The sequence below is a fragment of the Anticarsia gemmatalis genome, chromosome 30 (genome assembly GCF_050436995.1).
Source record: "Anticarsia gemmatalis isolate Benzon Research Colony breed Stoneville strain chromosome 30, ilAntGemm2 primary, whole genome shotgun sequence".
Taxonomy (NCBI): domain Eukaryota; kingdom Metazoa; phylum Arthropoda; class Insecta; order Lepidoptera; family Erebidae; genus Anticarsia; species Anticarsia gemmatalis.
The window spans coordinates 2,166,057-2,190,567 of record NC_134774.1 but is presented as its reverse complement, the minus strand read 5'-3'; the positions used below and the strand labels follow the sequence as shown (position 1 = coordinate 2,190,567).

Here is a 24,511-nt window from a genome sequence, read left to right as displayed (position 1 = left end):
GCCGCCCCCATCCATCGGACTCCGGCAACCCTTACCAGGTCGTCGGTCCATCTTGTGGGGGGCCTGCCAACACTACGTTTCCCGATTAACAATGTCATAATAAAGATTAATAAACTAAAGTCCTATAGCCGAGTAGAGCAGTGATAGCCGAGTGGTTTAAGTTGGCACCTCCCACGCTAGTGGTCGCAGGTTCGAATCCGAGGCAACACACCAATGACTTTTCGAAGTTATGTGTGTATTAGAAATAATTATCACATGCTCCAACGGTGAAGGAAAACATCGTGAGGAAACCTTGCATGCCTAAAAAATTGTTTAATACATTTATTGAGGGCATGCAAAGTCCCCACTTGGCCAGCGTGGTGGACTCAAGGCCTAACCCCTCCCTCATTACGGGAGGAGACCCTTGCCCAGCAGTGGGACAGTAATGGGTTAAATTTATTTAAAGTCTTATAGGTTAACTTTTGTTACAGGAAGCGGAATCAGCCATAACCTCGATGAATGGCCAGTGGCTTGGCTCCAGGTCTATTCGCACCAACTGGGCGACTAGGAAGCCACCAGCGCCTAAGAATGAGCGTAAGTACCCTACCTACCTTTACAGCCGTTTTCAATAACCTATCTTTCCACAGTTCAGGGGGGCTATCACGTATCTCAGTTGACAGCTGTTTGAAAGCCACTATCCTGTCCATTGTTTTCTCCCTTAGGTTATAGTAGTGAATGCAATCCCGATCTCGCGGGATCCCGATCTCGCGAGATCCCGTGTATTTTTTCGGGATCAATCCCGAAGCATAATATGACGAGATCCCGTTCGGGATTGTCGGAGAGGGCATTTTCAGCAGCTGGCTACATTGCAATAGACTTAAGATGCCGATTAGAAGCTCGTACTATTGATACACTTTGTATTTTAAGAGGCTACTTTCAAAATGCCATGTGATTACTTTTTATTTTGATCTCCTGGAGCTACACCTACTTTTTTGATTATGTTCTTGTTATTACACCTGTTAATTATGTTACGTTGTTAGTAATATTTAAAAATAAAGGCTTTTATTTTCTTTCAAATAATAATTTATTGCATTCACCACACTATCACACACATGTTACATTAAACAAGCCGTTCGAATTGTATTATTTTTACTAACTAGACGGGATCCCGAAAATCTCGGGATCCCGCGGGATTGATATTTCTGATCGCGAGGGATCTCGAGTTGACGATCTCGAGTCGGGATTGCATTCCCTAGGTTATAGTGATTAATACGTTACGTCAAAGCAGCAATGTACTGAATAGTGACCATAGATTTGACGTATACTAACTGTCAACTGAGATACGGCCCGCTGACCTCCTACCTTCTAGGTAATAGCTTGGGTGCCCTAACCACTGAGGCAGACATTTTTTCTGAAGATTTGCTTTTGCTTGACACATGTAAAATTAAAAGAAAACGTCCTCCTTAATTTTACTCCATTTTTGGCAAATCAAGTTTTTATTTTCATATCTTTATATATATAATTCTTCTGTAAGTGTGTATGTCACTGAACTTAAACGACTGAACCGATTTTGATGAAATTTGTTGTGTGTGTTTGAGGGGAACTGAGAATGGTTTAGATTCACAATTTTGTCCGCTGGACAATGTTTTTTTAATTAATTTTTTATTTATTAGACAGGACAACGTCTGTCGGGTCCGCTAGTTTTTTATATAAACTTAAGGTAACTTTTTTATATAAACTTGTAAAAATTGCAATGCCTGAAAAAGGCTACTAAGTTGTCACTACCCTAATATAAGATCCTTTTGTATATATAACTTAGTAAGCAATAAATGATTTGAATTTCAATTAATTTGCATGTCTTTTTCAAGGCCGATTGTACAAGGATCTTAAAATAATATTATATCATTAAAATATGTACTACTTCCTGAACAAATAAATATTTCTATTTCTGTTACCTTATTTTGAAAGTCGGTTAAAATAAGTCAAATTAGGTCAATTTAAAAGACAAAAAATACTAATTAGTATTTAATTACTAAATTATAAAACGTTTTTCAGCTAAATTTAGAATTCTCTCATTTTTAACTTAAAACTAAGCTTTCAGTTAATCTCTTGTCAAAGATAGCGCTTAAAATATAGCTGAAAGTTTCAGTTTAACCCTTAGGTAAAAATACAACCCTTTTTTTAAACTCATTTAACATAAGAGCCCTTACAGACGATGTTTTTTTAACGCTTCAATAACGCCAAACGCAGTGGAGCATTTTACTATGGTATATGCGGTAAACGATCCGTAGGTTAAGCAAACCTTGGCGCGGTCATTTCATAGATGGGTGACCGTGGAGTGGTATTTGAACTGGGCGTCTCCGTGCTTCGGAGGGCACGGAAAAAGTCGGTACCGGTTGTTGTCAATTAAGATAACAGTCGTTAAGCCACGTCAAAGGCCTTCGGGCTTGAACAACTTTGACACTAAGTTGACCACTAACCATACGATAAGAAGAGAAGAATAAGGGCAAATCAGCTACTCTTTATGAAATCTATTATATAAAATTCATACATAATAGCAGCCGAATACCAGTATGGATCTCCACAACACAGTTACCTGGGTTATAACACGATACTAAGGAAGACTGGTTGTCAGACTTTCAAGCTTCTGACAACTATTAACAACTGTCAAAGATCTTTAAAATGTCAGCCGGGACCCACAATTTCACGTACCTTTCTAAACACGGAGGAACTCGATATGTTTAAGATGGTCACCCATCCGTTTAACAACCTCGGCAAGCGTAGCTTAACCTTAAAGATTGATCCGTGCGGCTATTGTTAACTAAGCCACGAGCTCTTAACGTGTGTTAAGACTTTAAAACGTTTGTTAAAAATGTATAGAAAAGTGAAATTTTCAGTTGATATTTTCATACATTGTTTTTCCGAGTTACAATACTTACAATCCATTGAAGCTCAACTCATGTGAAAAAGGTATAAAAAGGGTATATAGATACCCTTTTAGAAAAGAACCTAGATTTAGGTACTTTACTTTTTAGGCGACTAGAAAATATACAGCAATGAATTTACCAAGTGATGTGTGTAAATAATGATCACTTGTTATAACGGTGAAGGAAAACATCGTGATGAAACCTTGCATGCCTAAGATTTTTGAGGGCGTGTAAGTCCCCAAACCATACTTGGCCAGCGTGGTGGACTCAAGGCCTAATTACTCCCACGTTTGGGAGGAGACCCTTGCCCAGTAGTGGGACAGTTACAGAATTCTTCTTTACTAGCTGACCCGCGCAGCTTCGCTTGCGTCACATAAGAGAGAATGGGTCATAATTTTCCCCGTTTTTGTAACATTTTTTACTAGTACTTTGCTCCTATTGGTCGTAGCGTGATAATATATCACCTGTAGCCTTCCTCGATAAATGGGCTATCTAACACTGAAAGAATTTTTCAACTCGGACCATTAGTTCCTGAGATTAGCGCGTTCAAACAAACAAACTCTTCAGCTTTATAATATTAGTATAGATTAAATAACATTAAATAACTACTATCCTACTCATCCTCTAAAGGCATGATATTTTGATAATGAAGGTTAACTAGCGACCGGAAATACGTCACACGTTGCCTCGGAAGGCATTAGCTGCAGCCGGATATTAAACCTCGTTTTGTATTTAAACTGTACGAGTTATTTATGTATGAAATGTTTCATGAAATGACTTTTATATAAAAGCTATTTTGATTTTGAGCTGACCCGTGATTTTTTCTCGCAATATTATTTTTTTAACGTGCTTGGTATATGGCCCCTATTATAAGGGACTAATGTAATCTAACATATGTAGATACTAGCTGACCCGCGCAACTTCGCTTGCGTCACATAAGAGAGAATGAGTCATAATTTTCCCCGTATTTGTAACAATTTTTGTGATGGTAATCCGCTTGAACGCACTAATCTCAGGAACTACTGGTCCGGTTTGAAAAATTATTTCAGTGTTAGATAGCCTATTTATCGAGGAAGGCTATAAGCTATCTATCATCACGCTACGACCAATAGGAGCAGAGTACCAGTAAAAAATGTTACAATAACAGAAAAAAAATTGACCCATTCTCTCTTAAGTGACGCATTCGAAGTTGCGCGAGTCAGCTAGTGTAAAAATACTCACTCTTTTTTTCACTTTTTTCTCTTTCTTTTACTTTTTTTTTCACTCATTTTTTCAAGTCGGTTAAAAAGACCTTATTTTTCTTCCAGTGAACTCCAAACCCCTAACCTTCGACGAGGTCTACAACCAGAGCTCCCCTACCAACTGCACGGTCTACTGCGGCGGCCTCACCACCGGTCTGACCGAGGAGCTGATGCAAAAGACCTTCCAGCCGTTTGGGACTATTCAGGAGATAAGGGTCTTTAAGGACAAAGGATATGCTTTCATCAGGTAAGGCTTAAAGAGTATTTGTAGTTTGGCTTTAAAAGTTTCATAAGGGTAGGCTTTCTTCCAACTATGTTGGAGTCGGCTTCCAGTCTCACCGGATGCAGCTGAATATCAGTATTTTGCATGGAGCGACTGTCTATGTATCGGAACTACATAACCCAGTTACCTGAGTTATTACACGATACCCAGACTGACTGGTTGTCAGACTTTCAAGCTTCTGACTACTGTGACAAAGATCTTTGAAAATGATCGAGACCCACAATACAATACACACAACAGATGAATGAATATGACAGAAGATATCGACAGTTAAAAAGTTAACGTACATACGAAAAATTGTTTCGTATCCGATAGTAATTTATGTATATTATTATGTTTTATCTGTTTTCTTATTTTCTCCAGATTCTCTACAAAGGAGAGCGCAACCCACGCTATCGTGGCGGTCCACAACACTGATGTGAACGGACAGCCCGTCAAGTGCTCCTGGGGCAAGGAGTCTGGAGACCCCAACAACGCTCAGGCTCAGGGCCAGGTGAGGATCAAAATTGATGTCTTTTTACTCTCATAGTATGGCTTAACTGTCACGACCAGAGAGAGGTAGTACAAGCGCAGGACCAACGGCTTTACGTGTTCTCCGAAGCATGGACTTCAACTTCTTAACTTCGGGCAATCTCTGAGAATTTTTTATCAGAAAACTCAGAAAAGACTTTTTGACTCGATCCGGGATTCGAACTCGAGACCTTTTGCGCGGCAGGCGCATACACTAACGACCGAAACATATTGCAGAATATTTGCAAGTTAAATATAGACCAATCAAATTTTAAATTCTGAATTTTCGAAACCCAGGTCGGGTAGAAATAATATTTTCAGGTTTGCTGGCAATTTGGATAAGTGAAAGCTGTCTATTGGGTGTAAGTCTGCTCTGTCAATTATAGGGAAAAGGTTGACCAAGTGAGAGAGAACCTCCTCCCGAAATGAGAGAAGGATTAAGCCTTGAGTCCACCACAATGACCGAGTAGCTTTACACCTTCAATAACTGTGTTAAACAACTCTCACACATGTCATTCCTCACGATGTTTTCCTTCGCCGTTATAACAAGTGATCATCTAAGAGACAATTTCTTACGACATTATTCTTAAAAATAAAGTAATTTCGTATATGAATATTCAGTATTAACGACTATCTTTGAAATGTAAATGAAATTGAGATTTTTATACAAATTGTAATTTAAAAAGGAATCATTAATGTAATGTTTTTATAGAATTAGAAATTCTTATTAATTATTTATTGATAGAAATGTTGAATAGGAAAGGAATTAGAAATCCTTGAATTATAATATTTAAAAATGATTTATTTAAATCTTTAAATACCTATAAAATATTGGGCCTTTGCTTCAAGAGCTATGTTAAACAACTGTCAGACATTAATTACGATGTTTTCCTTTATCGTTGTAACAAGTGATTATTATTTCTAATACACATCCATACTTCCATACTAATATTATAAATGCGAAAGTAACTCTGTCTGTCTGTCTGTCTGTCTGCTACTCAATCACGCCTAAACTACTGAACCAATTTGCATGAAATTTGGTATGGAGATATTTTGATACCCGAGAAAGGACATAGGCTACTTTTTATCCCGGGAAAATGACGCATTTGCCGGGAAAATTCAAGTGGCGAACGAAGTCGCGAATAATCAATATTATAATGACATTGAAATAACAAAATTCCGTTGTCATGGCAACTGTTTTAATGGCGGATATGCCTTAGCGCGTCTTCGTTATAATAAAAGATATAAATAATTTTGAGAATATTTTTCGTGAAAAAAGCATATTTTATACATATTATCACGCTTCGACCAATAGGAGCAGAGTAACAGTAAAAATTGTTACAAAAACGTGGAAAATCTGACCCATTCTCTCTTATGTGACGCAAGCGAAGTTGCGCGGGTCAGCTAGTATTATTATAACTTGGAAAAGTCATCGACTTGCATAATCAATCAATCAATCAATCAAATAATTTATTAATTTAGGTTAAATATTGACACTTATGATGTCGTTAAAATTACTGAATCTACCACTAGCTCGGAAACGGGGTAGAGCCTTATGAGAAGAGCTAGCGAGAAACTCACGCACACTCTTTTCAATCGCCAAAAGTTTTACAATGTGGTTGATACATGGGAATTGCAACTTAAACCACTTGGCTGTCATTTCTTTTCGCGCTAATAAATAAATCACAGAAACAGTTTTTAATCATAACTTTTTAAACTCTCGCGTTGCATGTTTAATGTATAATAGAATACGGGAATTAACGCGAACACGCATTTTACCTTAAAATGCCTAACGTTTCGGCGCAGGTTGCACTCGCCGTGGTCGCAGGCTGAAATTAAAGTTTTAAATCAAATGACCGAGTGTCAATTATTCAAAGATGATCATTGTTTTTTTTTTCTTGTTTTAGCTGCCGACTGCGTACAGTCCTTTCGGCGCCGCTTACACAGCCGGCGGAGTGCCCCCCACTTCTTACTGGTATAATACCTACCCTCAGCAACTTGGGGGCTTCCTCCAAGGAGTCCAAGGGGTCCAGGGATATACCTATGCTGGACAATTCGCTGGCTATCAACAGCAGTACATGGGGTAAGAGATTACTTTTGAATAAGGCTTTTGGATTAAAGTGGGGTTTTCTGTAAAAGGGTTTAGTTAGCTAGTGACTGCCTCCGTGGCGCAGTGGTTTAGGTCGCCACGACTATACCACTGCAACGGGAGGTCGTGGGTTCGATTCCCACACGGAACAATTATTTGTGCGATCCACAAATTTTAATAATTGTTTCGGGTCTGGTTGTGCTTTGTGTCCGTTGTTTGTATGTTTGTAATAGTCCCCGCGACACAAGAGCCATACTTAGTGTGGGAGTCTTTTTAAAAAAACAAAAAAACTTTTGTTGCTTTGAAAGTGGGGTGTTTGTGTGTTGGTTTAAGAAAGAAAGAAATGTGTGTTAATAAAGTTGTGGAGTAAATGGAAATTGTATGTGAAAATGTGTTTTTTTATTCTGAAGAATTAAGTTGTGATTAGTAACTATTTATTCATGTGGAATTAATTGATGAGTGGTAGCTGTTTGTATGGGGTAGAGAAGAGAAGAGATTTCACTATATTATTGTTAAAAATATAGTGCAAGGCTTACAAATGTATAAAATTGGAAAGGATTGAAATTACAATTATGAGTGAAATTGAAGTCTGTGTTAATTATATTTTTAGTTACAATAAGCTCTTTACGTAGGACAAAAGAAAGACCGAGAAAAGAATATGAGAAATTTAATTCCGGTGTGTGAAAAACGTGTACAACACGTAGAAAGAAATATATGTTTATGTAGAGATTAATTATAAAGTAGGCAGCTGAAATGTACGGAGGTATGAATAATACAGGAAGACTAAAAGTACATAGATACTAGACTATATATTTTATATTCTATAACTAGCGTTTTGCAGACGTGCGATGAAAGGAGGAGGCATAAAAAAATCGCGGCATTGCTTAATAGCCACCTTTACACACACACTGTATCGCACGTTCTTAGTATCGTACAGTATTACGCGCGGGTGCGCAGCGCGCTCCGAGAGAGCGATTTACTTCGGGGGCGCGGACAGATGAGCGCGGCGCGTGCTCTTTCCTTTCCCCTTACACGCGCGCTCTTTCACACGCGATTGTTGTTTCATGCGCGATAGAGTGTGTGTAAAGGAGGTAATGAATACAAAATTTGCTTGCTAGTCAGTAACGGTGGCTTAATTTCGCCCTCTAGTTTGTTTTCATCTAATTTTCAACGTTAACAAAACGCTAGTCTCATCACCTCAAAAATTAAAGAATAACTAAAAATGGAGTCCCTTTTCCACAGTAAGGACTATGGCTGGACTAACGGTGGCACGTGTTCCAGTGTGGGAGGGGTGCAGCTTCCCTGGGCTTTAGGGGGTGCTGTGGGGTCTGTCGGCTCGGTGGGAGGGGTGGCTGCTATGTCGCAACCCCCACAAGTGTTGCATTACCCCGCTGTGCAGCACTTCCAAGTACAACCAGTGAGTTTGAATGTGAATATACAGGTTTGGGGTTGAATGGGGGGATTTGGAGTTTGGGGTTGTAAATTTTTTGAAGGGGGTTTTTTTGTGGCTGTGATTAGTTTTGAGGTAAAATGGGGAAATTTTAAGTGGCCTGGAATAGTTTTGACGTAAATTGGGGAAATTTTAAGTGTCCTGGTGGTTTTTGAAGCAAAGTGGGGGATTTTTTAGTGGTTATGAATAGTTTTGAGGCTAAATGGGGGATTTTGGGGTTGTAAAAAATATTTGAGTTTTTTGTACTTGAAAATAAGATGTCGAGGCTTAAGTTATTTAGGGTACTTTCAGGTACGGTCAATGAATCTTACATCAGTTGCAATATTTTTATTACCTGTCTTACGAACTTATAATAATATTACTGTTGGGGCCGCATTATTGGCTGTCTAAACTATAAACTCTCACAAAAAATCTTATTCAAGTGGCCAGATTTTTTACTATTACCCTTCTCTCATTACGAGAGGAGACCTCTGATTAGCAGTTGGTAAAATTTGCTTTTCTTCTTCTTATCGTATGGTTAGTGGTCAACCTAGTGTCAAACTTGTTCAAGCCTGAAAGGCCTTTGACGTGGCTTAACGACTGTTATCTTAGTAGACAACAACTGGGAACGCCTTTTTACATGCCCTCCGAAGCACGGAGACGCCACCTCAAATACCACTATGCGGTCACCCATCTATAGAATGACCACGCAAACGGTTGAACCACAGATCGTTTTTATTTTTACACAGCCAACGACCACAACTTTTTCTAACAACATTTTTATGTTTCAGGCACAGCAATAATTCTACTTGAGTGAAACGGAACTTTTCATAATTTTTTCATGAAATGTGAAATTTACAGATTGGGGAGGACGAATGGCTTGCTCCGAGTCTCTTGGTGTGAGGTCAACGACCCCAAACAGAAAATTGTTGCTGTATGCGCAAAGACTGTAATTGAGTTTCTTTTGTCAAAAAAAAAAACATTCTATTCAGTGTTACCAGTTCAAATAATTTAATTGTGTGATTTAAAAAGATATTATTATTATGTTGTCGGAGAATTTTTGATATTTTTTATTTTGAAAATTAGAAAAATTTGATGTTGTCATGTGAATAATTTAATGAGGATTATAAATTAATGGGATTTATGACGGAAATTGGATTTTAAGTCCATTAAGTATGTGTTAATTAATTACTTTTTTTTCGTAAAAGAAAATCTTTTCGAATTTTCGTCTGTGATTTGTTTCCACGATTTCCAAATTTAATATTGGGAATCGTCGCAGTTATAATTTTCAAAAATTTCTTCAAGAAAAAATTGTTGTTAATTTTTTCGTTTTTTTATATTTTATATTTGTTGTTAAGCTTCTTCTAAGTTGATGTTTTTTGTATATATTTTGATGGATTTTTGCTATATATTAACATTAATCGTAAGTAATATATAAAATAAGATATTTCAAAACGATTTACTCTTAATGTGGACGTGACTATTACTTTAAAAACTTAAAAAAAAACCAAAGATTTTCAACAAAATCTAGTCAATTATTGACATTATTATTTAAAAAAAATGACTAATTATTATTTTAATAATTTCTCGAGGCTATTTTTCGTGAATTATTTCAAATAAAAATTGGAAAAAATACATGAAGATGTACGAATATAAATGGCTTGTACCACTCTTGATATAGAGTTGCAATATGCAAAAAATGTTATAAAAAATGTGAGTCAAAATATGAAAGATACTCTATCGCTGCTTATGACTGCATGGTAAATGCGTAATGATAAAAACACATACTTTTAGAAAATATATAGAAATTAATTATAAGTATTAAATTATAAGTCTAGTATATAAGAAAATATCACCACGCGGGCCAAAAGGGGTTGCGAAATGAGTTTTTTTTACGGTTGAACCATCAGCAAAAACAAATTGTTAAAATAAGAAAAAAAAAATATTGAGTAAAAAAAATTAGATTTTTGGAAATATGTTTAGTAGTAAAATAGTAAAACATCCGAGTGAGAAAATTTTATAAAAAAAAAATGAATAACTTTTATATAATGCCGAAACGCTAGGAGGGGTAGTGAAAGTAGGGCAAAACTTTTTGAAAAGTAACGGAAAATGACTTCAAAATTTGAAGTCGGAACAATTTTAAAAACGAACGGTTTTGATGTGACTTTAAGTCGAACCGACTTAAACGAGCTTGTGAGGGAAAGCCGACTTCAATAAGTCGGCTGTGAACATTTTTCGAGTCGATAAACGAGATGATATTGTCTTTAGACGTATTTCCGTCGGTATGTTAAAAAAAAAACATCGAGAAATTTATTTCTTTTCTCTCATACGCACAGTACCGACTTTGTTATGTTAAGTCTTTCTGACTTTTGAAAGTCAACTGGTTTTAGTGAAAATTTTATTTTAAAAAGCCATTTGCCAAATACTGTGGATCCGTAAATTAATACTGTTTAAAACCAATGGTTGTGTCTAGATAAAAGATACACTTACTAAAAACCGAAAAAGTAGAGAAAAAGTTAGATTTATTTATTAATATTAATATGTAAGTGAAAAAAAAAATATTTATTGCCTAGAGTTAAGTATAATACATGTTTACTGTAGGTAGCCGAAATTATAACGAAAAAAAAAAGTAAAAATTTTTTCGTTTTCCTCTCAAAAATTTTTTTTTTAATCGCGTGCGTAACGCAAGTTTGGCTAGATTTATTCTTTAGATTTTCAAAAAAAAAAATTTTTTTTTTTCAACTTTTTCAAAAAAAAAATTTTTTTTTTCCGTTTTTTCTAAGAGAGTTTTTTCTCTTTTTCGTTTGATATTTCCCTCTATGGAGGTTAGTATTTATAAATGCTGTAGTTATGTCGTAAAATCTTTTTTGAAGCATTTTGTCGGTGGTGCGCTGGTGCCACCGGAGTTTGTATGAAATGATGTTTTATACAAAAATTATATTAAACTATATTATACATGTTTGAATGGAATTTGTTACTTCTCTTCTTAATATTGACATTGTATTTGGCTCTAAGTATTACATGGGACTAACATTGTTAATGGCGAAACGTGGTAAATGTCCAATATTTCTGCCTACGCCTTCAGTTATAACAGGCGTATAGAATGCTGTAAAAACCTCACAGTCACTGTAAAGGCACAAAAATAGTATAATATTGAAGAAAGCTATCTCATATAGGGAGGTTTTGGAAAACAAACCTTTACTCCGGTCACTCACGAAGACCTAGTCTTGACCTAGTCTTGTAGCAAACGTGATTTGAAACCGATAGTTAAATACGCAAAAATAATAATACATTTCACCCATTACTGTCCCACTGTTGGACAAGGGTCGCCTCTCATAGTGAGGAAGGGGTTAGGCTTGTGTCCACCGCGCTTACCAGAATTCCACTGGGTAAGGGTCTCCTCTCGAAATGAGGAAGGGGTTTCGCCTTGAGTCCACTACGCTAGCCATCGTCCCACTGTTGGGCAAAGCTTTCCTCTCAAAATTACTCAGGGGTTAGGTCTTGAGTCCACCACGCTGACCATCGTCCCACACCTAGGCAAGGTCCCACTGCTGGGCATTGGCCTCCTCTCAGAAAGAGGAAAGGGCCATGCAAGAAATATAATGTCAAATATTTAAAGACATAAGCACAAAACAGAAGATTATCTTCATGAGTGAGAGTAGTCACTGAAGAGTGAAAAAGACAGAAGAATAATCTTCTAAAGAGTAAAAGAGAGAAGTAACAAGTACATCAAATATTTAGTTTCACTATTAGTATGTTTTTGTTGGAAGTTTAGCTGTTTTTATTTACTTCTCAGCATGTAGTAATTGGCATACATATCGCTAGAAAACTTATATACTAAGATAATATATAGTTATATACTAAAGAACTATTCTACATAATATATATATACATATATAAGGTGAAGGAAAACGCTTTTGGAGGATTAAAAAGTACAATATTTTTATTTCTGAAATATCAAATGCATAGAAAAATTGTTATAATGAGTGTTTCTTTGTTTATTAGTATCCCACTACTGGGCAAAGGTCTCCTCCCAAATTGAGGGAAGGTTAGGCCTTGAATTCACCACACTGGCCAAATGCCAATTTTCTACAATAAACATTTTTTATTTTGAAAAATCAATGTATACATTTTTGAAAACAATACTACAATATACATGCCTGGTATATAGCAAGGCTCTTTATTACATGAAACTAATACTGTTAATTTCAAAACGTGGTTTTCACACACCTCTGCCTGAATTTTCAGTTACAAAAGGCGTGTTATATATAAGCGTTTTCTTTCACCATATACTTTACTTCATAATTTAAAGATTTTTCACACTTATTCTACAACTGTCTCTATTTTCCGACTATATACGTATATATTATATACTATATAACTAATGTGATTTCTCGACACCAATATCCCTACTTAGTTTATAATACGAAACGATTTTTCAAAAATTTCTTGAAAAAAAGACCCTACTGATTTTATCGCGTCTGAAATCTCAATCGATATCAATTTTCACTAGTTTAAGTATTCATCAAAATAATATAGAAATAAGAATCTCATATTTAATCAAAAAAACAATATATAAGTAACCGTAGTGCGTATATTTAAGATGACAAGACACATTTTCATCAAATCGGCATGATTTACAAGCGGCATGAAAACAGTTTACGGCAAAAACGGCAAAAGAGCGATTGAAATCGGCAAATGAAAGTCCAGCAAAGAACGTATTAAATATCGTATAAAAGCAGTCTAGCCTTTTATCAATGTTGGAGTCGGCTTCCAGTCTCACCGGATGCAGCTAAATACCAGTATTTTACATGGAGCGACTGTCTATCTGACACAACCCAGTTACCTGGGTTATAACACGATACGCGATAAGACTTTCAAGCTTCAGACTACTGGTAGCGACTGTCCCATCAGACCTCCACAACACAGTTACCTGGGTTATAACACGATACGCTTCGGTAAGACTGGTTGTCAGACTTTCAAGACTGTCAAAGAAATTGGCAGTTATTCAAAACATCGTCTGAACATATAAATATAAAATTGTGCTAAACCAACGAAACATTTGATATGCAGTGTTTAACTTGAGACGGCTAAATAGTAAGTGTGAAAACTCTTTGATAAGAATGTTGTCAATTTTGGACATTCAGTCAATATGGCGAAGACGTGTTGTGGGTATACAAGAATGTGTGAAAGCCTGAAACTACGGCCAGTGAAATGTCAAAATCAAATCATTTATTCATTCAGGTCAAATGCTGACACTTATGATAGTCAATGATACAGAGAGTGAATTTACCGCCAGTTCGGAAGGTAGGGCCAATGAGAAGAGCTGGCAATAAACTCCTGGACACTCTTTTTAATCGTCAAATGGTTTTAACAATATTTAAGTTTGGTATAAATCATTGATGATGTAAGAAGTCAGGCATTGTAAAGTAAAATGCGTGTTCGCGTTAATTCCTGTATCCTATTATATGTTATACATGTAATGCAAAAGTTTGAAATATATGTGAATGTATTTAAAAGCACTTTAATTTTGCTATTATAGTGTGATGTAATAAATAATTATTATTTGTCCTATATACAATGGTAGCGCAGTCGATAGTGTATCCGACTGCGGACTATGAGGACACGGGCTCGCTTCTCAGGGCGGATAAAATGCTATTGGTCTTTCTATAATTTATATTGGATTATTCTCGATTCGGGATTTGGTAACGTCCTATACAGCAAAAAGGTTCGCCTCTATTAAATGGAACTGGTAAGTTTAAAAAGTTAAAAGTTAAATTTAACCCATTACTGTCCCACTGCTGGGCAAGGGTCTCCTCCCGTAATGAGGGAGGGGTTAGGCCTTGAGTCCACCACGCTGGCCAAGTGCGGGTTGGGGAGAGAAGAAGAAATTAGTAAGTTTAGAAGAGTGTATTTCATACACCTCTACACCAATATAACAAAACGTTAGGTTTTTTAAACCATTACTGTCCCATTACTTCCCATATACTTTAACAACCAGGCTCAGAACAAATACTCGTGCTCATCACACAAAGATTTGTCCCGGGTGGGATACGAACCCACCACACGCGGCGCTCCGGTTGTTGCGGCGAGGTGACCGCTTAAACCACTGCTACATTATATAACCATACATTTTTGTACACCCACAATCGTGTGAGGTGCGACCTCTAATATCACAACACAGTAATTTAGCTAGACAAATTTAGTAAATAGTAACATTATATGCTAGAACATCATTTATGCCTAAGTGCTTATAGTAATAAGTATATAATCATAATATAATTGCCGGACAAGTGCCGCTGCCTTTTCAAATACTATATACTTCCTTCATATATAATAATCATATACTAATTAAGGCTTTGCTCTAAAGTACATAGATAGGGAAAATACAAAATATATAATTAATAAATAAAAAAATAAATTTAGATAGGACTATAAAAATTTTAGTTTTTTTTTAGAATTTTTTATTTTAAAACTTTTTTTGTTCGTTATTCCTTGTATTTGTAAGTTATATAACACCAAATATTGTAAACCTTATATAATATATAATGTAGATCGGCTGTTTATATATTAATATGACATCTGAAACTTTGTCTAACTAGGATGCCTTACTGTCTATTATTTTGATCACAATCAATTGAAAATTGTGAATTTATTTACATAACAACATAAAAATAATTTTCCAAAAACTTTGACCAAAAAATTTCGAGGAAAAAATACACAAATACAACCTCGAAAATGCAAGAATAACAGAATACAAAAATTGCTAAAAAAAAAAAAAATTTTGAAAAAAATAAAATCACAATTTTCGACAAGGCAAGTGCCAAATATTTTTTTTTACAATTTATTTTAGTTTTATTTTCTCTTCGCGTGTTGTCATCCGTCTATTCCAATAAAATATAACACCAAATTTCCAGACTAAGTAATCCTATAAGGAGTTTCTAAAATAAGATTTATTACAGTGTTTTTTATATATTTTTATTGATTTTGTATTTTCAAAATATGCTTGGGGTGGTTTCGCAAATAGTACAATCTTTAATTTCTAAAAAATTACGACACTATTTTATGTATACGTTGCCTAAACTCACCTTCCAAAGGAGGATTGTCGTTAGGCAAGTAGTTGTAAAAACGTCAGTTACCTTTTTACAGCATGTTTTTGAAAGAAAACATATTGTACTGATCCCACTTAACGTGGGATAAGGCCAAGAAAAAGATTATTTTGTATACACGTAATTCATTCTGTGAAAAAATTGTAAACAAATTTTACTTTTGTCTCAAAAATTGTCACTCCAATTTTTGTAATATTTTGAAATACAAAATGAATGAAAAATATATACAAAAACTGTAACAAATGCGTAGCATAGACGTGAATAAGTGTAACTCAGTGTTTTTCATTTATTATGTCCTGTGTCGCGCGTTTGAATGATTGCAAAAATAAAAAAGAAACAGCAATATGTCGCCTTTAAAAGACTTCAAATGAACATCAAAATTGTGGTATTTTCATTCTCATTCAAAGAAAAACGATACCTAATCAGTATGGTAAAAAATATTACGTAATGTTACCCAAGATATTTAATTTTGCCAAAAATACTTCATTGATAGTTACAAGAATGCAAGTTCAGTAACTAAATCGTTTAGAAAAGGCTATTTCTTTTCTCATATATCAGTAAAGTACTTAAACATCTAGCCTGTTTTTATCCCACTACTGGGCAAAGGATCTTATGGTCTCCAATTATTCACGGACTTTTGAAAATATGATCCATTTTAATAATTAATAAAGGTGATTAAACGACTGTATTTCAATCTGCAATGAAGTAAAAGACAAACACATATAATAACGCCCTTTTTTAATAGCGATTCGATAAAACATGCCACAAAATATCGGTCAATTGTTTAAAATTGACGTTTAAATCTTAAATGTCAGATAACTTTGACAGTTTTTGCAACGTTCCACCGCGCTGAGTAGTGAAATTTTAATTTTAATTTGTTAGAATGAGCTAGACTTTTGATGTGTTTTAGACATATGTCCCAAAGAAGGAGAACTTGTGTTGTAACACAATGAAGTTATGGAAATAATGAAAAAAAATATATAATATACATATTTTTTGAAATGTATAAAGAATCTATCAACTGTCGATTTTTTTCTTTTCGGTTTCGAGTCAGCAATATAGAAAGGGTGAAAGAACGCATTTTGAAAACGAAAACAAAATAAAAATTTAAATCTCAAAGACACTAAAATAAAAATTTTGAAAGGACAAAATTTAGACATCATACAGACAAAAATACTAATATGATAATTACTACGGGCAAGCAAAGAAAAGTAAGCGTGTAGCGAAAATCTTATGAATATATTAAAAAGAAATGGGTAATGAAAAGAGCTGAAAAGTCTGACTTTGACTTTGGTAACCGTTTCAGTGGCATTTGCCGGTGAGATAGTATGTCGTTTGATAAATCATACTTTATGTGCTAAGAAATAAGTGAAAATCGTAGCTAGGGATATCATTACCAACGGCAAATGTTACTGAAATGATTTTATGGATTTGCTGACTCAAACCAATTTTGAGTAGATTTCGGTGTATTTGTATTCGATGTGAAGTAGTTTTATTTTAAAAAACTATTAGCAATATCTTATAACAACATTTGTGGTAAAAATCGCACTCAGTAGGAATAGACAGTTGAAAAATTAAATTTTCATTTTTAAAATTTTTGATTTCGTGAAACAAAATGTTGTTTCGCGGGGAAAAATTTCGGATTTTTTTTTGTTGTTTTCTGTGTGTGTTATCCTAATAAATGGTTAGTGACTGACGTCATATAATGACAAGGTATTGTAATTGTGATTACGATTTTTACCAACAAATAAATAAAAATAATGACAAAGCACAGCAATAAAAACGCGATAGGTGTTGAAGTAGAACTCTTTATTTATCTTACTGCTAGTTACAACTTCTTAAAAATTTTAATTTCTTCAAAAATTCATTTAAAAAAAAATACTCGGAAAAAAAATGAGAAAAAAATGCACTTTATTTTGATTTAACCCCCTTATTTCTACCGTCCATGGGTGTTGTTGTAGAAATAGTTTTTTTTTCGGAGCTCAAAAATTTTTTTTCAATTTTTTTTTTGTTTCGAAAAATTTTTTTTGGATAAAAATTCAAGACGCACATTTTTGAAACTTGGGTAGTGAAAGGTTGAGCTTTTTTTTTAGTTTTTTCTAAAAAAAATGTGATGTAATGAACTTAAACGACCAGAACGAGTTAGTGATTTTATCTTCCTCTTATCCTTTGAACCTGTATCTTTATATCAATTAAAATAAGGTATTATATATAACCACACTGTAAACGACACTATTGTGACGATTTTCTGACCAAACGCCGTTTTAAAATGAAAAATTGCCGTTTTAAAAACGAAAATTTTGAAACCAAATAGTGATTATCAAAGGTACATAAAAAATAATGATAGTAATAATTGTCAATGTCCATGATCGACTTATAATTTTATAAATAAACAGCTTCAATACTTTAAAAAAAGGTTCAGAATAGTTGACATGACTTTTAAACCTAAAGATTCTCTTAACATCACTTAGTATAGAAAATCTATATCCGTTTCCTTAATAAGTATGGAACTCGAATAATTAAAGCTAACGGTAACTATACCATAGGGCACTTTTTTAACGGAACCCTTATATTAAAAACGTATAGTTTTAAAACCATTGACAGATATTTTAACACCACAAGGAACAAAAACAACTTTGTATATTTTTATTAATTAGCCCTTTATGAGTCCCACTGCTGGGCAAAGGCCTCTCCCCAAACCTCTCTATCTTGTACCATACTCCACCACAATAGACCTACAAATGCTTACTATTTGAGAAGAAAAAAAACACAATTTCCAATATGGCGTCGAAAAATTTTCTCATAAAAAATTTGACATCGAAATTTTCGTTCAAAAACGGTATTCGGTCGAAATCGTAAGTGTCCATAAGTTAATTATTTTTTATACCCCCCCTATTATAATTTATAATTATTTCGCGTAAAAATTACTTAGGAGAGTATTAGATATAATTTAGTATATAAGCCTTGTAGAATAATGCTTGTTATGTTTAAAAACTAAAAAACATTACGTTTATGAGTTTCTGTTGACTATTGAAGTTATTTAAGTGAGATGTGGAAATATTTCTCGTCTTTACGTGGTTGTACGAACATTTTCATAGTCTTGTGATCATTTTTCGTGATCTAATGATATTTTTTCTGTGGTCCTCGTGATGTTACGATGATATTTCGTGAACTACTAACTATATCAATAATATTTTTATTTTCCATATTTTGGGATCTACGCCCATTTTTGATCATCTAATAAACTTACATTTTTCGTTACATTAGATCATATTTCTATACATTTTTGTGATGTAATAATAATTCGGAATCAGCTGGTAGTATAAATTGGCAAAAGGCATAGTTCTTGTCAGCTCCTCGAAATAACTTTTTATGAGATATATTTTTCCCTGTACTTGGATTTTATTTAGCCCACCATCATGAAATAATTACATTTTTGATTTTTCGCAGCATATCTTCAATTTAAAATCACTTAATTCCAAGTCAAAGTTTCAATGGAAATTACTTTTTATTGAATCCATGTTATCAATATTGAAGAGTTGTGTTCAACACTAGAACAAAATTGATTTATATCACACAGTCACATAGAGAAATTCTTCAAATCTATTCCCAACAAAGTAATAGAAAAAAGGGCTGCTATTAGTCAATTGTCATTACACAATACCAATAATACACTTAAACCGCAATAAAACAATCAGCATTTTCAAAATTGAAACGAACTTAAAATCACAACTGTCACTTTGTCACACGTCAAACATGACAGCTTTCACTTTTGACAGTTGTCAGTTGGAGAAATATTTCCACATTTCATTGGCGAACTGTTAGTTTCTTCATTGTGTATGTAATATACCGAGTTGAATTAAAATATAATTATTAATATAATAAGGCATTATACTGTGTACCTATTGTAGATGTACTCGAATACATATGAATTAGAATAATTATTATGACGCGGGATATATTAAATAATAACTATATGATGTTAGTTTTATTTCTATAACCTTTTTCATTCATTTATCGTATGGTTAGTGGTCAACCTAGTGTCAAAGTTGTTCAAGTAAGGCCCTTGACATGGATTAACGACCGACGCCCCCCAAATGCCCAGTTGAAATACCACTATGCGGTCACCCATCTACAGAATGCAGCTGAATACCAGTATTTTACATGGAGTGACTGCCTATCCGACCTCCACAACAATGTTACCTGGGTTATTACACGATACTAAGTAATCCTAGTTGTCAGACTTTCAAGCTTCTGACTACTGGTAACGACTTTCAAAGATCTTCGAAAATGACAGTCGGGACCCACAATTTAACGTGCCTTCCGAAACACGGAGGATCTGGGTATGTATAGTATAGTCATTCGTCTATCTACTTACCAACCTCGGCAAGAATAGCATAACCTCAGAGATCGTTGCTCGCGGCTGTTAACTTGTTCAGTTAAACATTCAGTTAAATTCATATCCCATGTTGTTTTAACAAAATAAAGGCATACTGAAATATAAAAGAGAAAAACGCCACCTAGCGTTTTGATTCAGAACTTTTAATATACTTACTTACTCATCAATGTCTTTAAATGCATTAGTTCGCAAACTAAGCAGAGCTTGTACTATAACCAAATAACTGATAAACATACTTATATACTTGTAAATGCATACTTATATAGATGCATTAACATCCAGGCTCAGAACAAATACTCGTGATCATCACACAATATTTGTCCCGGTGGGTTTCGAACACCACACGCGACGCTACGGTTATTGCGGCCAGGTGACCACGTTAACCACTGCGCCAAACGTTCAATTACATGGATATTAAAAGCGATTTTAACTTGAAACAAAGTAAAAATCATTATTATTAAACAAATTTAATTTCTTTCGTCTAAGAGACGGCCACGTGGTTAGCGTTTTTCGAATCACATCACTAGGAATGCATAATATAAGAAGAGTTCTTTCTTTGTTGTCTTTCTTGTTCAAATGAACGCAGGATAGCGCACTGTCTATGTTGCCTTGGTACGAAATTGGACTCGCCCGGAATGCAACGGCGCCATAGATAGCGCCACTGTCTATGTTGCCTTGGTACGAAATTGGACTCGCCCGGAATGCAACGGCGCCATAGATAGCGCCACTGTCTATGTTGCCTTGGTATGAAAATGAACTCGCCCGGAATGCAACGGCGAATTTTTAATTTTTAAGAACTCTTCTTATATTATGCGTTCCTAGTGATGTGATTCGAAAAACGCTAACCACGTGGCTTTTGCTTCATTAAAAATTTATGCAAATTAAAATTGTTTATATTTTAGAGCGTTAAAATATGAATTAAATTGCAAGAAAAAATGGTCGTTTAAGTGAATTTACTTTAAAATTATAATTTACTGTATTTTCAAGTTCAATGGGGGAGAGAATGCTTTAGAAAGACATACACAGATCATATCGGTGATGTCTTGATAAAAGGTCAGGTGCTACTCGTAACCGACGGTCCTGTATGACAACATGTATGTATGTGAATGAAGCAAGGGAAGTTTGTAAGGATTTACGTAATTTTGGATGTATTTCCCGGAGAAGCAGTGACTTAATGGTTAATTAAGGATAAATAAATCTTTATTTATAAAAATGAATCCTTATTTCCCTTGGTCACGCCATCACGCGTGAGCGGCTGAACCGATTTCAATAATTATTTTTTATAATATTCCTTAAAAAACGGGAATGGTTCTTACGGTGAAAAGAGATTTAAAATTAAATTATTTATAAATTAGTTAAATTAATAATTGATGAATTTGTTTATTAAAAATCGGAGAAAGATTTTAATTAATTAATAATTCATAAATTTTCTATGACATCATGGTATCCATACTCAAGTCCGTAAACGAGAGTTGGGGCATCTTCCAGGCTTTCATAGTACCTACCCATCAAGTTGTTACTTCTAAGGCTATACATATATTTGTTTTAACCAATTACTGTCCCACTGCTGGGCAAGGGTCTCCTCCCGAACGAGGAACTTAGGCCTTGAGTCCACCACGCTGATCAAGTGCGGGTTGGGGACTTTGCAAGCCCTCAATAAATGTATTAAAAGTTAAAATTATAAAACACTACCTGACCCCGCTAACTTCGTATCGGAGTAAAAAGATTTATGAATTATTCATTAATAGCAATTCATAAATCTTTAATTTACGATTTTTAATAAACAAATTTATGAATTATTAATTTATTAAATTAATAAAACTTGTTTTTAAAATTTTTAATAAACAAATTTATGAATTACTAGCTAACCCAGCAAACGTTGTTTTGCCATATAAATTAAAAAAATGGTCACTTAGGGACATGAAAAATAGATGTTGGCCGATTCTCAGACCTACTCAATACCTATGATGACAAAATTTCATCAAAATCGGTCAAGCCATTTCGGAGGAGTACGGTAACGAAAACTGTGACGCGAGAATTTTATATATTAGATTAATTTAATTAATTATTCATAAATTTATGAATTATTAATTAGATTTTTTTTTCACCGAAAGAACCATCCCCGTTCTTCGAGGAATATTATAAAAAAGAATTAGTGAAATCGGTCCAGCCGTTCACGCGTGATGGCGTGACCAGGGGAAATAGGGATTCATTTTTATAAATATAAATTTATTCATCCTTAATTCACCATTAAGTCACTGCTTCTCCGTGAAATACATCCACAATTACGTAAATCCTTACAAACTTCCCTTGCTTCATTCACATACAGACATGTTGTCATACAGGACCGTCAGTTACGAGTAGCACCTGACCTTTTTACAAGACATTACCGATATGATCTGTGTATGTCTTTCTAAAGCATCCTCTCCCCCATTGAACTTGAAAATACAGTAAATTATAATTTTAAAGTAAATTCACTTAAACGACCATTTTTTCTTGCAATTTAATTCATATTTGAACGCTCTAAAATATAAACAATTTTAATTTACATACATTTTTAATGAGGCAAAAGCCACGTGGTTAGCGTTTTTCGAATCACATCACTAGGAACGCATAATATAGGAAGAGTTTTTAAAAATTAAAAATTCGCCGTTGCATTCCGGGCGAGTCCATTTTCGTACCAAGGCAACATAGACAGTGGCGCTATCTATGGCGCCGTCGCATTCCGGGCGAGTCCATTTTCGTACCAAGGCAACATAGATAGTGGCGCTATCTAAGGCGCCGTTGCATTCCGGACGAGTCCATTTTCATACCAATGCAATATTGGTACCTGTATGGTAAATAGCACCTTCTCACAACTACTACCTTGGTATATACTACATTGTTGCTGCTTGCACGTCTTAAAGATTTTGAGAGCTGTCATTTTGATTTTGACAGTTGTGATTAGTGTTGCCATAAGTGATTTTTGAAAAGTGTATTTTTTATTCTAATTTTAGCGACTTCTCCCTGAATATTTTAAAATTCTGTCAGACATTTTGCTACACGTTAACCATTGCTGCTTTTGTTCTTAACACAATTTACAACGATCAACAAAACTGTCAATGTATTTAAAAGTGGTATCGCAAAAATGAAAAATAATGCAGAATTATTTGTTATTTCAGGTAACAGGGATATAAAAATAAAAATCAACGTGATAAATAAAACTGTATATTAATATAATATAATAGACGTGTGTGCGGTACATGATCGTAGCACACGCGACGCTCTAGTGCTGTCTCGCTCGCTCGCGGGGGCCGCGCTATCTCTGTCTCGCTCACTACGGCTTCAGACGCTTGTAGTTTGCAAGATGACTGTTTAAGTGCTGCGCTAATTGATCCGCACGGGCGAATGATGCCTGAAAACATAAATAAATACATCTATACTAACATTATAAAGCTGAAGAGTGTGTTTGTTTGAACGCGCTTATCTCAGGAACTACTGGTCCGATTTGAAAAAATATTTCAGTGTTAGATAGCCCATTTATCGAGGAAGGCTAAAGGCTATATATCATCACGCTACTACCAATAGGAGCAGAGTACGAGTAAAAAATATTACAAAAACGGGGAAAATTTTGACCCATTCTCTCTTATGTGACGCAAGCGAAGTTGCGCGGGTCAGCTAGTGTACACTAGTCCCAAAAATTAAGGGATATAAAAAAAGAATCCAAATTTTTGGGTGATTTTCAACAAGCTGTAACTCCGAGGAAAATGGTCGTATAGAAAAAATAAAAAAAGCAAATTGTAGCTCCAAGTGTCTAGTTTTTAGATATGACCATGAAAATTTTTTGTCATGGCCAGGTCTGGAGAAATCCTACGAAAACTACCAAAAAAAATTTTTCCAAATTTTTTCCCTCCTAAAAAAAGGTCCACGGGCTTCAAAAATTTTTTTTTGATTCTTTCGTTCTAAAGTTCTTTTAGAAAATTTAATCCTCTTTAATTTGCCGTATTCAAAAAGCCTGTACGACGATTTGCCACGGAGTTATCGTCAATCAAAGCAAAAAAGTTATTTTTGACTTTGATATTCAATAACTCCGGAAATAATGATTGTACAGGAAATCAAAGGAGGGTTTTGAAAACTGCACAATATTCCCTATAAGAAAATGTAAACATCTTTGAAGAAAAAAAATTTTTTTGTTATGAAACCTCGGACTGAAAAAAAGACAAAAATTCGTGAAATTAAGGATATTTGGATAACTTGGTATAACTTTGGATAAAATGGATGAACGAAGGATATCGTCGGTAATTTTTCAACCTCAAAGTGTCCCCTAAAATCCTTCAAAAATTCAAAGCGCTGCGATTTTTTTTTCATTGTGCCCCGAAGCTTCAAATTCTTTGTTATTGCAAAAATCACCATTGTGAGCAATTTTGTGGTTTTTATTCATTTTTTTAATAACAATTTTTTTTTCTCTCTAAAATCTTTATTTTTTCGATTAAAAAGCAAATCGCAAAACGAAAGATCGTCTATCGCTGCCATGAAGTCAAAATCGAGATTCGTCAGTCCATAAGA

The 24,511-nt window shown here is 34.6% G+C and overlaps 2 protein-coding genes across 10 annotated transcripts in view; one reads left to right on the top strand and one right to left on the bottom strand.

Moving 5' to 3' along the window:
* Window positions 1-19,544, top strand: part of LOC142985403 (cytotoxic granule associated RNA binding protein TIA1) — a 196,529-nt gene extending 176,985 nt beyond the window's left edge. For all 4 annotated transcript variants that reach the window (XM_076133541.1, XM_076133538.1, XM_076133540.1 and 1 more), the window contains 6 exons: window positions 471-573; window positions 4,214-4,394; window positions 4,794-4,923; window positions 6,848-7,023; window positions 8,272-8,446; window positions 9,320-19,544. In XM_076133541.1, the coding sequence (XP_075989656.1) occupies window positions 471-573; window positions 4,214-4,394; window positions 4,794-4,923; window positions 6,848-7,023; window positions 8,272-8,446; window positions 9,320-9,361 (807 nt within the window). In that variant the 3' untranslated portion in view covers window positions 9,362-19,544. The remainder of the gene's footprint in view (window positions 1-470; window positions 574-4,213; window positions 4,395-4,793; window positions 4,924-6,847; window positions 7,024-8,271; window positions 8,447-9,319) is intronic.
* A 3,613-nt stretch (window positions 19,545-23,157) lies between these two features.
* Window positions 23,158-24,511, bottom strand: part of LOC142985429 (uncharacterized) — a 38,434-nt gene continuing 37,080 nt past the window's right edge. For all 6 annotated transcript variants that reach the window (XM_076133593.1, XM_076133596.1, XM_076133595.1 and 3 more), the window contains one exon: window positions 23,158-23,360. In XM_076133593.1, the coding sequence (XP_075989708.1) occupies window positions 23,283-23,360 (78 nt within the window). In that variant the 3' untranslated portion in view covers window positions 23,158-23,282. The remainder of the gene's footprint in view (window positions 23,361-24,511) is intronic.